The 18,908-nt window shown below is 36.0% G+C and overlaps 1 protein-coding gene across 1 annotated transcript in view; it reads right to left on the minus strand.

Annotated features, from left to right (window-relative positions):
- Window positions 1–18,908, minus strand: part of KIF6 (kinesin family member 6) — a 145,553-nt gene that overhangs the window by 121,174 nt on the left and 5,471 nt on the right. The window contains exons 4-5 of the mRNA XM_030447857.1: window positions 9,154–9,301; window positions 5,553–5,662 (exon numbers count right to left, since the gene is read on the minus strand). Of these exons, the coding sequence (XP_030303717.1) occupies window positions 5,553–5,662; window positions 9,154–9,301 (258 nt within the window). The remainder of the gene's footprint in view (window positions 1–5,552; window positions 5,663–9,153; window positions 9,302–18,908) is intronic.

Raw genomic sequence — 18,908 nt, forward strand, 5'->3', positions numbered from 1 at the left:
AGCATTTCCAGATGAAAGTCTAAATTTGCACATCTTGAGAGGCATCTGTCAAAACTTCCTCTGAGAGACACATTCCAAAATGAAAACAAAATTATTTATTTTGTAGTGCCATAAAGTTGGTGCATAATATGATTAATACATTTCTATGGAACATTCATATTAGTGAAATCTTTAACTTTCATAGCCCTAATTTGGATCTTGGAGAGGAAAAGCTCTGTTAAGTTATCCACAATGACTGAAAGAAAGCAGAGACAAGGTTTTGTTTTCTTTATAAACAAAGAATCTTTTCCATTTGGCTTAACGGATGGAATTTATAGCTGACTAGGAAACCTGTAGGATCACTTTTTTATACTTTACTAACTCAGGCCCTTTCCTGCATCAGCTGAGCTGCCATTAATGTAATAGAGCCTCACACACTGAACACTTTCATTTATGTAAATCCAGTTACTGGTAAACAATGAAGTTAAAGCTTCCTTTCAGTAACTATTACCATCTCATAAATTTGTGAATTATGAATAAAACCAACTTAAAATATTTTGGAAAACAGTGGATAATTATAAAAATCAAGTTTCTTAAGCTTATATCTGTCTCTAGGGGTTGGTAATGAAGAAATCTAAAATAATCTCAAAAAAATTATGGACATTTAAAAATACATATCTTCTATGTTACTACTTCAGCATGACTACACAGATAATAAAAAATTTAGGAAGAAGATAAAACAGAAAAGCAGCAAGCAAGCACCATGGAGTGTGTCCAGAAGAACAGAACAAACAAACAGATAGCTATAGCTAATCTTTGTGTAAAATTGCAAGGAGCTTTTGGTTTTAAGAATGGCCATGATCATAATTTGTTTTCAGGACATAAATCGATATAAAATATACTCGGTAATAAAAAATATATAATGTGTGCTGAAGTTATTTTGCATGTTTGAAGTGTAATTCAGGAACAAAATATAATTTTTGAAGAATAATAGAGAACAGCTGTCAGCTCTTTGCCCATTAAAAATCAGAAAAGTGTAGGTTTCCAAATCTTAAGATTCTCCTCGTCTTACGTAATCCGTAGTAACATACTGAACATCCTTGAGTTTGAAAGGATGCATTTCAAATGAAAGGAGTGAGATATTATTATTAAACTGAGAATTTTTAAAATACTAGTAATTCTAAGAACACTTAAGAATATATTTCTTGAAGTTCTACAGATGGTGCCAGTTTCTAGATTTCATAGTTGGTACAACCATTGAAAAAAGGGAAGGGTTGAGCTGGAGATAGGTACATTTGTTTGAAACCAATCAGACTGAATAAAATATATTTCCTATATATTGAAAATTATGCCTTTAAATGACTTCAGGTTTGGGTTTGGTTTTTTTCCTTCTTTTTTGATAAGCAGCACAGGAGTTAGTATACTAATTGGATTAGAGTATAAACTCTTTTGAGGCAGTTAACCAATATTCAGTTACAGATTTTTAAAAAAATTAAAATATTTTACCCTGACCCCAAGCACATAACATAACTGGACATAACTACTATATAATGATACAGGTGTCACTGTTGACTTAGGATGTTAATTTGGTCTTAGCTAAAAGCTTACCTTCCTTTCTATGGAAACGAGTTGACTTAATCTGAAGTTCAAATAAGCTTCAACTTTCTGGACCAGAAGCTGTTTTGTTCTGTGTTGGTTTTTTTGTTTTGTTTTAAGTCATCCACCATCATACTATATTTTACATATTCCCCCACCAAAGAGACCTTTAAAGAATTTTCACACAAAAATGGGGAATCGCTTGTGTAGGATAGTAGTTTAGATTTCATTTTCCCCTGGCCACACCATTCCTGGTTAATGGTTGTCTGACTTCTCTGTGAAGTTGCTCCTCAACTACTGATCATGTACTGGAAACAATATTGACCATGTTAAAGGCCAAAAAACTGACTCTGCTCAAGGCCAGATTGGATGAGACCTTGAGCAACCTGGGCTAGTAGGAGAAATCCCTGCTCATGTGGGGGGGTTGGATCTAGGTGACCTTTAAGGTCCCTTCCAAGGCAAATCATTTCATCAATCTATGACTCGTTGTACAGTAAAAGTATTAAGATTAGTTAATCTTCACAGGAAAAATTATCTCAAGAAAACCCAACCAGCAAAATGTATAGTCCATAAATTTACAGGTAATTACAACTATCCCAGTGTCCTTAATCCCTAATTCACAACTAAATTACCTGATAACTTTTGCTTTTTTAAAATTAACTAGTATGTAACGAGGGGTTATTCTTTAGCTTGATTGAATTACCATATATAAGCCAGTTTTAATATTCTGAATTTCATGATAATTGGTAAGCACTTGAAAGTGACATATTTTCTGGTTTTGGCATCTGACGTCCACACAACAGTTTCAAATAAAGTTGCAATTAAACTAATAGGATTTGATTTAGTTCAATTGGATAAATTCAATTTTATTAAACGAAGAAATGGAATAAGTTCCAATAAAACATCAGAAATAACTTAAACGAAATTAATAATTTAATAATCTTGAAAGTTTAATTGCATTAACTTCAAGAAGCTCAATAAAACTAAGTATGAGACTGTTTTTTACACACAATTGCAAAAAAAATCTGCACATCTGAGAATGGGCACAAAAATCAAATTATTATCCAAATTTGTGACAAAATTTAGTTCTGTTTGACAGATGAAGAAAGTGAAGCAACAAGACCAACTTACAACCCAGTCCCATACACAGAGTTCTCTGCTGCCTTGCTAATTTCAAAACTAGCTTGTTTCACGTAGAGCAATCTAGAACTTTTTTTGTAGGTATGTGTCGTAGATACTGTGTAGGAAACTATCCTGTTTTGAGCCAGGATGAAATCAACCTTGTCTCTAATGATTTCAGTTTTTGGTTAAATTTCTTCTAAGTAGCTGCACTTGCTGGAATTAACAGGATGCTTTTCAGTCAGTGTCAGCTTCTAGGACTGATGCTGCTCCATGTTTGTAGTTACTGCCATGAAGAACCAAGGTCACTGTTTGGCTCTGGAAAATATCTTATGCTCTGGAATGAAGAAGGGAGTAAAGGGGGTCACATCTGTGACCCTTCTCTGGGGAGAAAAGGACCAGGCAGGTGACCAAAATTGACTAACTTGAGTATTCCATCCTATGTGTGTCATACTCTAAATAAATTTAAGGAATTGTGATGGTCAAGCTCTTTGTTCATGGCCAGCATCCTGGGAGGATTCCATCCATTCATCTTCCTTTGCTCCCAATCTGTGTATTCCTGAATCCCTGTGTTTCTGCATCCAGCTTCTGTCTGCTGCTGGCTTCAGCAGACCAGCCTGGGGCTTTGCCAGAGCCTGCCTGGAATCCTGGGAATGTGATACTGCTTTTGTATATATTTATACATATTAGATTATTTTCATCACTATTTGTCCATTAAAGCTCTGTAGTTTGTTTTTCAAGCCTTAAGACTCCTTTCCCCACAGGGAAATCCAGTGCTTCTCCATAGAAAGGGAGAGGGGATCCTAGAGAGCATCTACTATTTGTTTAATTGCCAGCCCAGCATTAAATTGTGACAGAACCTAAAGCTAGATTTTAATATCATTTGGAAGAATTTTTTAAATAAACAAAATAGGTTTAATACATTAATAAAATAATTAGCTATTTTGAGAAAAACTTCTATTGATTTTCTGCAGTTTTTAGGTTTTAGTACATTTCCTATTTTTTCATCAGCAGTGGTTTAATTTCTATTTAAATATTTCAGCCACCATCATATTGAGTGTGAAAGCTGATGGTTCCCAGGGTGATTTCAGGGCATTTGCAAATCTAAGCATTCAACTCTACACACATTTATTCTGCTGAGTTATTTCATAAAAACACAGTCTGTCAACTATTTTTTTCAGAAGAAATTTAAAAAGTAGGGTTTTAATTTTCTATAAATTTCTATAAACCTGATCAGGCTTATGTACCTTATTTACCTTACATACCTTTATTTCCTACCCTTCCCCAAGTATTAGCAGGTGCTACTGTCTCATAAACGAAAACTATTATAGCAATCATCCACTCTGAAGTAAGTATGCTGTACTTTGGAGTGCCTGGTGGCATTTTGTATCTCTTACCTTATTTCATAACTGCTTGCTCTAGAAAAATAATGTTCCTTTAAGGAAAAGGTCCAAGTAGAAGAAGAGTTTTTCTCCCAGTGTTACTAAGAAATACTGCTCGTTATATATGTGCCTGCCACATACACACACATTTGTGGACACCATATAAAGAGGCAGCCTGCCATGAGAAAAAAAACAAGTATATCTTCCACTTTGTTTTCAGTGGTTGCAGCAGACCTCTTCTGGATAACATCAATACACATTTTTAAAACTTGCACCTTCAGTTGGATTCACAGAAATTGTTTCATTGGAAAAGACCTTTAAGATCATGAAGTCCAACTGTTAACCTGGCACACTGTCAAGTCCAACACTAAATTGTGTCCCTAAGCACCAAATCTTTTAAATGCCTCCAGGGATGGTGATTGAGCCACCACCCTGGGCATCCTATTACAGTATTTAATAACCCTTACAGTGAGGAAGTTTCTTCTAATACCTAACCTAAACCTCCCCTGGCACAATTTCAGACCATTTCCTCCTGTCCTTTAGCTTGTTACTGGGGAGAAGAAACCAACACCCACCTCCCAGCTACCTCCTTTCAGGTAGCTGTAGAGAGCAATGAGGTCTCCCCTCAGCCTCCCTTTCTCCAGACTAAAAAAACTCATTTCCCTCAGCCACTCCTTATAAGACTTGTTCCCCAGATCCATGACCAGCTTGGCTGCCCTTCTCTGGACATGCTCCAGGACCTCACTGTTCTTCATGTAGTGAGGAGCCTAAAGCTGAAAGCAGTATTCAAGGTGAGGCCTCACCAGTGCTGAGTACAGGGGGAAAAATCACCTTCCTAGTCCTGACGGCCACACCATTTCTGATACAAACCAAGATGCTGTTGGCTGCCTTGGCCACCTGGGCACATTGCTGTCTTGTATTCATCTGGGTACCAACCAACACCCCCAAGTCTTTCTCTGCTGGACAGCTTTCCAGCCAATCTTCCCCAAGCTCGTAGCAGTCCATGGGGTTGTTGTCAGATGTGCCACTTGGCCTTACTGAACCTCATACAGTTGGCCTGAGCCCATCAATCCAGCCTGTCCAGATCCCTCTGCAGAGCCTTTTTACCCTCAGGCAGATCAACAGTCCTGCCCATCTTGGTGTCACCTGCAAACTTATTGAGGGTGCACTTGATCCCCTCCCTCCAGGCCATTGATAAAGATATTAAAAAGAAATGGCCCAAATACGCCTGGAATAGCACTTGTGACCGGCTGCCACCTGGATTTATCTCCAATAACTTCCATCTAGTTTCCGTAGCCTTCATACATATAAAATATGAGAAAATGAAGAAACTACTGATCTAATTGAGAAGACAAAGTATTTTGAGTTAACACTGAGATCAGCAGCACAGTTTCAAAAATTTCCCAAACAATGCAAAAGGGCATCCGTAAATTATTTTTGTTGTTCTTGATAATTCTCTGTGGTTTCATTACTCACGGCAAATCTTCCAATTTGGAAGCCTCATGTCTTGGGTCCAGCAGATCATAACCACATTCATTGTAGATTTCTAAGTAGGAAACGTGAGTTGTATACACTTTACTGCTATCCTGCATAAGAAAAGAAAAATATTGGAAAAAAGAAGAGCTATAAAGAAAAGCCAGAGCTAGAGCAGAGGAAAAATCAATCACTACACATTTTATGTTGGTTCCTTTCTCTACCTCCTTCTCTTGGGTTTGGTTACATTTTCAGCTTGTGATACTTCTATATCTTCTGCTACCATATGCATAAAAGGTCAAAGAAAAAAGAACAAAAAAAAAACAAAAAAAAAAAAAAACAAAAACAAAAACAAAACCAAAAAAAAACCCACAACCCCCCTGCCCCTGACACCAACCCTCCCCCCACCCCGCCCTAAAAGAAAAAATAAAAATCCATCTTAAGGCCCACCATATCCTGGGGTTTTGTTTTCTTTTGTTGATTTTTCTTTTCTTTAAATGTAGAAAAGTCTGTATACACTTAGCACATGACAGGATGCTTACACAACCATGCCATATGCCACGTTTCACTTCTACAACAAAAAAAGAATGTTACTATGAAGAGGTAAACTCTCAGATTTTTTGATAGAAAGATTATGCTTAAAAAAATCCCAGGAAAAACAACAACAACAAAAATAATCAAATATTTACTTCCTTTAGAAATATCAGTGATACACTGATTTCTACCCTCTTCATTGTAACATTTAAGCAATGCATATGACATTGGCTGTTCTCTGTAATCCTAATTTTTTCTGTATAATGCATTGCCAAAATGTAACTTAACACAACTGAGGGAATTTTCTCTTCCCTCAAACCCAGCCCAAAAACATGAACCTCAAAATAATGGCTATGATTTCCAAAATAAAAAGAAAATTAGTCACTTCTTTTCAGCATATGAAGCCACTGTAAAAGCACTCAAATCACACTCACAGTAGCAGTTCAATAATTCAATGCACTGCTGCTATACTGCAAAATAGTTTGTTATCAACTTCTCATTTGCATTACCTAGATGTTTCCCATGCCTTTATATTGATAATGACAGTTCACTATGTCAAGGGGAACCATTTAAAAAGTTACACTACAGAGAGATAGGGAGAACATAGTATGGAACTTCAAACAGGAAGCTGTGGAAATAGAAAAATTAAGAGATATTATTAAAAACAAAGGGCTCAAGTTGCTTCTGATTTTGGGTAAAAACTTCTACAGGCACTGTCTTGGTGCAAGCAGGGGCTTCAAAAGTCTTATAGTCTGTGTCCCTGAATTTCCTTTCACACTTAGGGTTAGGAGGCAGATGACTTTTCTACTGTCAACACTTTTGAAAGCACAGTCAGATAAAAAGAAACACAACAAGGGAAAGGTATGAATAGAAAGGCAGGTAAAAAGATGAAATACGAAGAGCACAACTAAACAGTTTTTGATTCAAAACCCAGTCTGAAAACAGGAACACATATTTTTTTTCTGCAGAAATTATCTGATGAGAAGGTAGCAAGCAAACTAGTTATTTTTAATCCTTATTTGACTTTTATTACATAAGGGTAGGGAAGCCTTACAGCAGGACTTAGACAGGTTGGACCAATGGGCCAAGCTTAACTGTATGAGATTTAACAAGGCTAAATGCCAGGTCTTACACCTGGGTCATAACAACACCATGGTGAGCTATAGACTTGGGGAAGTGTGGTTAGAGAGCTGTAAGTTGGAAAGGGACCTGGGGATATTGGTTGATAGTCGACTTAATATGAGTCAGCAGTGTGTGCAGGTGGCCAAGACGGCCAATGGCATCCTGGCTTGTGTTAGGAACTCTGTGGCCAGGAGGAACAGGGAGGTGATCATCCCTCTGTACTCAGCTCTGGTGAGGCTGCATCTGGAGTGCTGTGTTCAGTTCTGGGCACCTCACTATAGGAGGGACAGAAAAGTGCTGGAGAGTGTCCAGAGAAGGGCAACAAAGCTCATGAAGGGCCTGGAGAACCAGTCCTGTGAGGAGTGGTTGAGGGAGCTGGGGGTGTTTGGTCTGGAGAAGAGGAGGCTGAGAGGAGACCTTAGGGCTCTCTTCAACTACCTCAAGGGACGTTGGAGTGAGGAGGGGAAAGGCCTCTTTTCCTTAGTAAACTGTGAAAGGACCAGAGGGAATGGATGGAAGCTGCACCAGGGGAGGTTTAGGCTGGATGTTAGGAAATATTTCTTCACTGAGAGGGTTGTCAGGCATTGGAGTGGCCTGCCCAGGAGAGTGGTGGAGTCATCATCCCTGGAGTCATTTAAAAGGCATTTGGACCTGGTCCTTAGGGTCATGGTTTAGTAGTTGACTGTGGTGTTAGTCAAAGGTTGGACTGGATGATCTTGGAAGTCTCTTCCAACCTAAACATTCTGGGATTCTGTGATAATTGGCACTGTAAAAGAATGCTGGTGTGTTGACTCTCTATGTTGCTAGCAATTTCAAGAGCAACCTGTCCACTTTCCACCACAAATGTCCTCTGTGGGGCTGTGTGAACACAGTAGAACTTCCAACGCAATAAAATCACACAAAGGTTTTTCCATTTATGTCCAGTGCTTTTCTAGGCACTGTTAGCTTAGCCACTCATACTGTCTTAAAAACACACCAAGGGTTTTTTTTCTTTTTTCTTCATTTTGGAAAGAATGCACTAATGCAAACAATAAAAAGATTATTTTATTATTGATATTATTAATATTAAATATAATATTTTTGTGTCCTTTTACTATTTACATCTTTACCTGTCCATGTGTAATTATGTTAAGAAATTTGCCTAAAAATGTTTCTATCCAAGTATATTCAGACTTATACCATACACACATAAAACATTCCATACAAGTGTATAATTGGAGTTAAAGAAAAACAGTATAAAATGAAAATGAATACGAATGTCTCTTTCAAATACTTGGAAGGATTTGTACTACTGACTTGCAAAACTGCTATTCCTCATAACTTCATGTATTTGGCATTATCATTCCAAAATATATCCTAGCTAATAATTAACATTAGGTAAAATAAAGGTATTAGGTAAAATAAATAGCAGAATATTTTAAAATGCTTAATATTAATTTGACTATTTTAAGAGTTGTTTTGTTTTGTATTTGTATGATGCTCCCAAGCATCAGCACAAAGTTAATTAACCTATTTAGAGTGACATTAACATTCCATTTTTAATAAAACATTGCTGGTTTCCATAGGAATCAGATCAGAGATGTATGAGATGCAATGCATACAACAAAATAAGACAGTGGGCCAAAAATAAACATTAAGACAAGCAAAACCAATTACATGATCTGCATGTATGTTGCATCAACTAAATATAGCATGTTTTTTAAAAATACAAAAGAACCTCTCCAATGATATTCCTTATTTTCAATCTACCACAACAAACCAGGTCACTGCAAGTATTAGCAAATATATTAGCAACATATTATTGTATAAGTTATCATGTCATGCTAGATATTTTTTCAGCAGTAATACTAACACTTCTTCTAGCACTATTATAAACACAGCCTTTTGCAATATATTGAAGTATTAGTAAACCAGACATTAAAAATAAACAAAAAACAATGTTCCATACCTTCTGCAATTGTTCAAAAATGTACGATAAAGTCCTGGGAATGATGCCTCGATCACTGTAACGTTCTGCTCCTCCTGTGATGGTAAAAGTTTTGCCACTACCTGTCTGACCGTATGCAAAGATTGTACCATTGTACCCTGCCAAAACACTAAAGAACAAAAAAAACCCAGGGAGATAATTCATATAGAAGGAATGGGAGAGAATTAATATATAAGGAACAACATTTTCCGTTAGTAGCTTTGTAGAGAATCTAAATATAATTAATACTAACTTTTAATTAAAGAGGAGCTGTCTACAGCAATACAAGAATATACTTCAAGATTTTGCATTCTAGATTCAATGGCATGGCTTATTGCAAGGATTTTTTTAGTTTCTTAAGGACTGTTTATGACAAGAAAACTATGACCATTAATACATTACAGCTACAGAATCTAGAAATCTTTCTCATATAGTTTTATTAATCGCAACCTGAAAATAATGTATCAGGGTTAGAAACTAAAAATTATTTCCACATTTCTGATTCCATTTCTTCTTGATTATTGTGAACTATTCTGAACTTGAAAAATATTTTAAGGGCTCTTAAGATTTTACAGTTGATGCTGACCAGCTATAAACTATGAGGTAAAAATGATGGAGAATATAACTATTTTGAATTTTCACTTGGCTATAAAAGCAAACAAAAATGGAATAAAAGTATCAGAATCACAAATTAAATAGCGATGAAATCAGTTACAGACTGTAATATTCAGGTATCAAATAAACCAGACTCAGGAGAGTCTATAGCTGACAGAATATATGATAAATCAGATTAGACCATCAAGCTTTCTTCTTTTCTTTCACCATCTGTCAATTATAAAATGTTTCCTGAATTGATCCATCTCAAAATTGTTCTACCAAGATTCCAGCATTTCCTACCAAATTATATGAAGGAAGAATTTTAGAAATGAATAAAAGTAAATAAATAAAGTAATCAATAAAGAATTATTTTACTGATGCAGTTTATCAGAAGTAAAATTTACTTAGGTTGTGCTTACTATTATTCTTCTTTGTTTTATTTATTGAAAAGGAGATAAATAAGCTTTTAAAAAATAGAAAGGGGGCAAACACTCCTTGAATAACAGGGAAAGAACCATGCATAGATAGCTGCTGGTCTGGTGTAATGGCTCTCTAGCTTATTAAAGTTTATTGAAAGGCCTGAGTAGTTACCAAATTTCTTGTTTTAATCCACTACAGCATGATTTTAGAGAAAAAACCAGAAGCATGTTGAAAGGAACTACAGTAAACATCTGCTCCCATAGACCAAAATGCAAAAAAACAGAAGAATATATCTAGATTTCAGGTTCCAGATGTTAAAAATCATAACAATTATTATTATAAAACACCTCATCCATCTATTTTAGGAATTTCTAGTACCCACTATCAAAGTATCTGAATGCTGAAGGCAGTAATGAGCTGTCAGAAGGTAATAGGTATCAAAAGAAGCTCAGAGAGTACATGTTCAAAACAAGCAAAGGGAAATGATTCTTTATGCAAAATATAGTAAAGCTGTAAAACTCCTTGCAATGGGGTACTTTGGATGCTAAAAGTTCACATGTACTTCAGTAGAGAATAGAGTAATTAATGAAAAAAATTTTTCTCAAGGCTACTAAAAATGGAGAATTCAGAAAGTCCCTAAAATACAAATGAGTAGAGGCTAACAGACTATTTGGGGGGGTAGCTCTACATGCTTTCACTCTTGGGTTTTTTCCCTCCTATGCTTGAGGTCCCTGTACTTCACAAAAAGCTGGTGATTAGGATCACCACACAGATAAAGCTGTTTTTCTCCCAGGAAGCTGAGTTTTGCCCTGGGTAAGTAGACACTTTGTTGAATACATTGTCTCTTTACTACTTCAAACAAAACACATCAAAGACACATTATCCAAGGAGAGGCTTTGCTGAAAAGATCTTTCATGAATTTATGCAATATTGTCTATCTTCCTGTTTAAAAGTTCAGGGACTGCTTTCAGACAGATGAGCTAAAATGTTACAGGAGAAGTCTATCTCCAGTATATTTTAGCAAAGTTACTCCTGTTATGATTGTCAGAGCTCCTGACGGGCTTTCTTTTTTTTTAATAATACCAAGCTCAGAACTATAAAGCCTACTACAGAAAAAAGCAACTTTAAAAAATACAGTATCTAAAACTTATCAGAATTTTATATTTGTTCCACTGTTCTAGGAAATTCAGAGCGCTCATTCTCTTTACATGCTAAAACTTGCAGGAATATATTTGTAACATTTTATGACAGACTTCATTTTTATAAAAGCAAGAGAAAGAGCTACTCATCACAAATCACACAAAGGAATGTTAACACAAGAAAATTTGTATCATTTTAACCTGCAAAAGTATTTAGGGTTAGCTTTCACCCAAGGGAATGCAGAAAAAAAAAGAGATCAGTTTCTAACAAACAATTAGGGTTTTTTTCAGATTGGCTTCTGCTGTTTTACTACCAGGTATGCCATGCTCCTACCTGAAAAACATGGACCAATTTAGCTGTTTAAAAGAAATGTTACGTAGTTGTGTGTATGAGCAATGTGTCTGATACATTCATGCATGTGATTAAGAAATCCATTGCAAATGGACAATGAATACTGCCCTGAATTTTAGCATGTAAAGCAGTTTCAAAAAACTGCCCAAGAAAACAAATTCTGTGAAGATAAGCTTTCCAGAAAAAAGATTACACTTCTGGAAAAAGACATATAGTCATTCTGCAAACAATCATGTTTCAGTCACATTTAAAATACTTCACTGTCTTCTCATCTTGCTATTAACATGTAAGAAATCTCAGTTACATAAATTACAAGAAAGTCCCCAAAAGGTCACACTCTGCAACTTCAAATTAATCAGAACTAAAAAAAAAGAATCTTAATATATTAGATTCAACTCATGAAGCCAAAAAATTAGGATTCCCCAGACTTCACAGAATAATTAATAAATGTGTCAGTACTTGGCAAATATATATTTTTAAGCTGAGTGTCCATTTTTGTTGTCTTGGGTTAGTGAAATAGTGGTTTGGAAGCAGGGGGACCAGAGGGGTGGCTCCTGTGAGAAGCTGCTGGGATGTCCCACGACTCCAATCCTGGCCTTGTCTCTGCCCGAGGCTGAGCAGATGCAGGAAGCCGGATGCACCTCTGTGAGTAATATATTCAAGAAAGGTGGGTTACATGTGGATTTATAGCTCCCAGATTGACACAGATGGGCCAACGTCAAGTGGCAGCCTTGTGGGATCACTGAGAGGGGCAGATGTGGATCTGCAGCATGGAGGACCCCATGGCAGAGGAGGTGACTGCTCCTGAAGCAGCCATGACCCTGTGGGCAGCCCAGGCTGGAGCAGTTCCTGAGGGACTTTACTTCATAGGAGAGACTCGTGTCAGAGGGGCTCATGAAAGACTCTTTCCCATGAGAGGGACTCTGGGCTGGAGCAGAGGAAGAGTGTGAGGAGTCCTCCCTTGAAGGGGAAAAAGAGGCAGAAACAACATGTGGTGAACTGACCCTGCACCCTCGCTGCCCGTCCCCATGTGGGGGAGATGGGAGTGAAGCAATTCCGCCTGGGAAAAAAGGAGTGGGGGGGAAGGTACTAAGATCTGGTCATGTTTCTTCTTTCTCCTTGTGGATTAAATTAGGGTTTTCTCTTCCCAAATTGAACCTGTCTGTATTTTGCCTGTTACAGTAATTAGGGAACAAAAACCTCCCTGTCCTTGTCTTGATTAATGAGTCTTTGGGTGGATTTTCTCCTCCCTGTCCCACAGTGGGGCCGGGGGTGAAAAAGTGGAGGCCTGGCTGGTACTGGCTGGGTCTAAACTGGGTTTCAGTGAAAATACAGCTGGTCAAACCCTACAAAGACTCACATACCACAAAGGTCTATACAACAAAAAATATGCAATATTTGCAGGATATTGTAAGTAGAGAATGAAACAAGGATGTCTGTGTGCAATGTATTTATATATATAGGCTGTATATAGGTGTGTTGGATGATGTATTTTAGTCTTGCTGGTTTTAATCACTGCAAGAAAAGCCCATTTAAAGCAAAATATTGGTAAGGAAACATGATTGCCTGCTAAGTATTCTGAATTCATCAGCAAGTATTTATGTAATAAGCAGCTCTGTTTAGTATCATTAAACAAACTAAAATTATGCAACAAAGTTTTCTGTAGGTAGAAATCGGAATAAGAGAAGAAAAAAAAATGAAAAAAAGGGGGAGGATTAATAAATCAACAAGAAAGTGATAACAACAGCTATTATAAATTTTAATGAAATAATAATATTGGTTGAAGGCAAACAGCTACTAATCCATGAATAAGTATTGTTTTATTACAGAACTAAATCTTTATTCTTCTATTCTGCAGTATAATTTATAATTATATGCTCACTTCAAGATGATTTTAACATAGGGAAAGGTTAGATCTGTTCTTAGGTTTTAGTCAAAGAACTGAATGCTTCTTTTCTGGTTAAGCACTGAAAAAAATTGCTAGTTTTTAGAGAAGCAACAGCTTGTGCTTGACCTTAAAAAGCTCATCTGTAACAGTTTTTAAAGGCAAAGAAAGTATTTATTTGTCCTCTATACAGCACACAATTGAATGCAGACCTTTTCCAAGAGAGACACTTGGAACACACTTGAACACAACTACTAAGGAGATTAATTTGATCACTGTACTATTTAAACCTATCCACATATTATGACAGCAACATCATTTCACATGATGCAATGGGACAAACAAAAAATTTCAAGTTTTATCTCCAAGCTAGGGCTAGGATCAAGCTAGAAATCTCCCACATTGACAATCTTGGACACAGAAATTACAATACTTGCAGTATTTTCTAACCAGTATATTGATAAAAATGAACAAAAGTTTAGAAAAACATTGAGAAAGAGTTCTCAACCTGCAAATCTAAGTGAGACCATGATCCAAAGCTCATTGAAGTCAGCGATAAACTCGGTTCCAATAATTTCACTGAGTTCTAGGTGGGATCCAAAGTGTGGAACACCTGGTTGCAGATTTTTTGCTGCAGGAAAAGCTTAAAAACACTCCAGTATTTAAACAGATGTGCATGTATTAAAAGCACTTCTAATCTTTATGAACTCCCAACATACATTCTACAAATTATTTTTCCAATTAACTTGAAATATTTTTAATACTCTCGTTTTGAAGAAGAGAATTAAAAAAAGCAGAAAGCTGAAGATGTTCCTTAATTAGGCCACTTGCAGCACAACCTTAAAGCTCTTTCTTAACCCTAGTACTGTTACAAGCTTACATGATTATGTAAGATGCTCAAGAAAAAAAAGTTTTGGCTGTATAAAAAATGAATTATAATGTGCTTTCTCTTCTGCCCTGTGGTCTTTGAGAAACTGATGAAAAAAATCAATCATTTATTAAAACAGCACGGGTTAAATATCTTTAAAGTTCCTTTATCAGTGTTAAGACAGTCATTAAAAAAATCCTCAGAGCTCACATAAAAAAATTGTTAATAAGAAATGGTCATTACTTCTAAGGACTTAGCCAGTAACACTGTGTAAGAATAAACAAATGCCATACCACTGAAGCTGCAGCTCTGATGGTTTAATAGTCTAAGGAAAAATAGATATTTAGAGAGATGTAGTATGTTAGACTCACTAATAAAATAGGGGGAAAGCAAGACTAGGCTCAGGGCTTCAGAGAATTACTGGATTTTTGGCTACATTAGAAAGACTCTGCCTCTTCCCTCATATTCTTTCTAAACAAAAGCTGTGAGTACAATTTTGTTTGAATTATAAGGACTAGGATTAGGACAATTCTTTTGAGTATGGACTCATATAAATATATTTAAAGGAGAGCAAGGCTATGTGGCTTTTTCCCCTCAAATTTTCTACCAGTTAACTTGCATTTTCTAAGTTACTCATAATTAGTAGCAATTTTAAAACACAGTGAGAAATTAGCTTTGCATTTTAAAATTCATTTTAGATTCCTATTTCTAAAAAAGTCTATTCTGGAGTTGCATATTGCCATTTGCAGTCACCCAACTGACTTGCTTCAGACCTGAAAGACATCTAATTCATTAAATAAGGGGTGTGATACAGAATTCTAACTCATGCAAGTAATTCCACATAAATTGATAGATACATTATGTTTACAACCACTTAACATTCCTCAAGTGAGAAATTGCTCAAATGAGAGCTAGACAATTTATGGATAGTCACTACAGTTTAAAATAGCATTCAGTGCTTTGTCCTTGAACATCTGAGACAATATAAATAGTGGAATAAAGCCCGGTGACAGTAGACAGAAGTTGAAAGCAGACTGAGATTGCTTTATTGTGGTTTTTTCTGACTACATTTTGTTTTAATTTCCATTGAAGACCATTTGCTCTATTTAGAGTTTATGGACACACCACTTTTCATTCATTTCTGTGCTCATTGTTAAGGAGACTTCAGGCAGGCTTGTGGCTAAGTGTCAAGAAGAACTCAGCTTCCTCTGCTGCTACATGGGTTTTGCTGATCAAGCAGAACAGATACCATGAACATTTGCAAAAAAAGAAATCAAACTCTCTCCCTTCAGTTTTGTATCCTGTTATAGACTCCCCAGAAGAAGAAGTCTATATAGAAACTGGAGTGAGCCTAACAACCAAGTTAGTGCAGGCTGGAGCACATCACCCACAAGGGGAACCCAAGGGAGCTGTTCTTTTATCAACTTGGTGAGAAGAAAGTTAAACATTACCACCTTCCATTATGTAAGGGATCACCACAGAGGTGGACTCAGACTCTTTTCAAAGGCTTACAGTGGTAGGATAAGATGCAGTGGTCACAAGTTGCAAGAGGGAAATTCCAAAGTGTTTAAGGAATTTATTATATATTTATATATATAAGGATTTATATATTTATATATATAAGAATTTATATATATAAGGAATTCATTCTTTACAGTGAGAGTAGTTAAGGCCTGGAAGAAGTGCCTAATCGGTTTGTGGCATCTTCATCTTTGGACAATGGCCTTAGTAACTTGATCTAACCTTGAAGTTAGACCTGCTTTCCTCAGGAGGTTGGATCAGGTGAGCTACAGAGATTACTTCCAACCTTGTTAGCAGTGAGCATAATTTACACAGAATCATCAGCATAAGGAAAAAGTAAACAGTCATTTTTAGTCCCTGAAAGCATGCTACCAACATGCTAACAAACCTTGTAAAATTATATTCCTTGTTTCAAGCAATTCCCTAACTAATGAGAGAACACAGAATCACAGAATGTTAGGAGGTCGAAGGGACCTCAAAAGACCATCGAGTCCAACCTCCCTGTCAGAGCAGGGTCACCTACAGCAGCTCACACAGGAACACATCCAGGTGGGGTTTGAATGTCTCCAGAGAAAGAGACTCCACAACCTCCCTGGGCAGCCTGTGCCAGTGCTCTGCCACCCTCACAGTGAAAAAATTTTCCTTATATTTATGTGAACCTCCTATGCTGAGGACTGTACCCATTGCCCCTTGTCCTGTCATTGGATTTAACTGAGAAGAGCCAGGCTCTGTCATCCTTGCCCTTTACATTGTTATAAAATTTGAGAGAAAATTAGCATCCCTTTACAAGCTAATGAAATGTCATTAGTTTGAAGAAACTATAGGTATTTTATTTTCCATGAATACATAGTAAAACACAACCCCTTGCATTCTTAGTGACAGAATTAAAAAACACAAAACCCCCAAACATAGCACAAAACAGCAGGCCCAAATATTTTTATTATATCATCCTACTCACAGACTTAAACAGGAAGAAAAAAAAATAGCAGACAAGCAAAGATGGTCAGTGGATTTCTACAAGCATATTCAGTAAAGATAGAAACGCCCTATTAGGATGTTTAGTCTACATCCCCTGGCTTTGTATTACAAGGCAATCTACTGATGTAAATATGTTTTCCAAACATTTTCAATTACTGTTGAAATATTTTCTAAAACTGGAAAGAGGGATATTACAAAATACAGTCAACATAATGATAATGATGGTGTTCTGAAAAATATTTTGACTACATATTCTGTAAGAATAAGCAACTGAAAAAAACCTGAAAACCCTAACAAATAGAAAAAAGTAATGGGAAGTAATCTGTATACAACTGATGTTAACTCTTGGGATAAACTTAGCACGTGAGAAGAAACTAAAATCTATGGAAACAGGAGTATTATCCTGGAGATAACAGTTAATCTTTAAAAAAAAAACCAGATGAGCTGTTTCTTATTTGGATGATAAGAGAAAAAATTTTCAGTGTTATTCTTCAATAAATCAAGACAAATCATTGACCATATTAGAACTGAAAACAAAAGTCATTCCAAAGCACTAAGATTTTCTGCTTAATTTCTGATTGCATTAATTGTCATTTAAACATTAATATTTGAAACATTATAAGAATAACCTTGTTCTACTGTTAGAATTAAGCTTTCCTTATTTGTTAGAAAACAGTAAAAGAAGGATGTTATTAATTTTTTCTACCTACTGTTAGAGTAATAGAATTAGTGCTTAAAGATCAAATTGGCTCTGCATAAAGAAAGAAAATCAAGAATATATGCTAAAATGAAAATAAAAAGAAGAAACCATACACAAATAATAAAAAGAAACCAAGTCAAGGATGAGCCGAGTAATAAAATAATAACAGTAAAAAAATAAAGCAAATCACATGCTTATAATGGTTTGCAGAGGTTGGCACTTTTGACTGAAGCAGAGAATTAAAAGAACTCATGTCTGCTGCCTCTGAAACCACAGGCAAGATGACAATGTAACTGGACTTAGAGAGAGAAAAGTAGTGGCACAACATCAAAGAAAGCATGCTTAAAAATAAAAAAGAAAAAAATAATAAAAAAGTAGCATTTAAATTAGAAAGTTTTTAGAATCCTAAAAACTGCATTGCTGTTTCTAATGTAAAAAACCCCAAGATTTTTCTTCTGAGCATTCAAGTCTAACCAAATTTTCTCATAACTGCTAAGTATGCATGACAAAGGACCTCACACTTTTAATGAACTATTTCATTGAGACTTTTCTTTCCCTGGCAATACACAGACAAAATCTGTTCTCTTAGAAAAGTGACTCCAGCAACAGAAATGAGTGCATTTTAATAGTACTTCCCTGCAACAGAATGTTGACTTAGGAAGAAATAAACAATGAAAAATATTTTGCCCTGAAAGGCAGTGGTCTTTCAGTGTTAAAGGCCAATTTTTATTGTCCCAAAACGCTGAAGAAAATTGAGTCCTTAACTATGGGGTGTAAAAAATTTCAGACACTGTTTAAGGACTCCATTAACCAAGGAACCTCCTGACTATGAAGCCATCTTGAAATACATATTTTTGCCTAATAAAAGGTTAAAATGAAGAAGAGAAAGAGAAAAAGCAGTGTACATCAAGTATTGCCTACCCTGCTAAGAAAACAGTACCACTTTCTCTTTAGAAGAGCACTGTATAGGTGAATCAATCAAGTGGAAAACCTTTCCATGTTCTAGCAATGGACTACACCATACACCAAAGGAAAAAAATCAGTCTGTTGCTAGTTAGCTTCAATACTTTTTTTTTTGTCTATGCTAACTCAACCCATAGCATGTAACAATGAGACTTTTAACCCTTCTCTTTCCAACCTCAGTCATAAGATACGGAAAGTTTTGTCTGTAGTCACTATGAAACTCTGAAATGCTTAATGTAGCAATTAGCCTTAAGATACATGTTACAAAGTTAGATAAGCAAAGAGATCCCTTTGGAGTGAAAGAATACAACAAT

The sequence above is a fragment of the Calypte anna genome, chromosome 3 (genome assembly GCF_003957555.1).
Source record: "Calypte anna isolate BGI_N300 chromosome 3, bCalAnn1_v1.p, whole genome shotgun sequence".
In the NCBI taxonomy this organism is placed as follows: domain Eukaryota; kingdom Metazoa; phylum Chordata; class Aves; order Apodiformes; family Trochilidae; genus Calypte; species Calypte anna.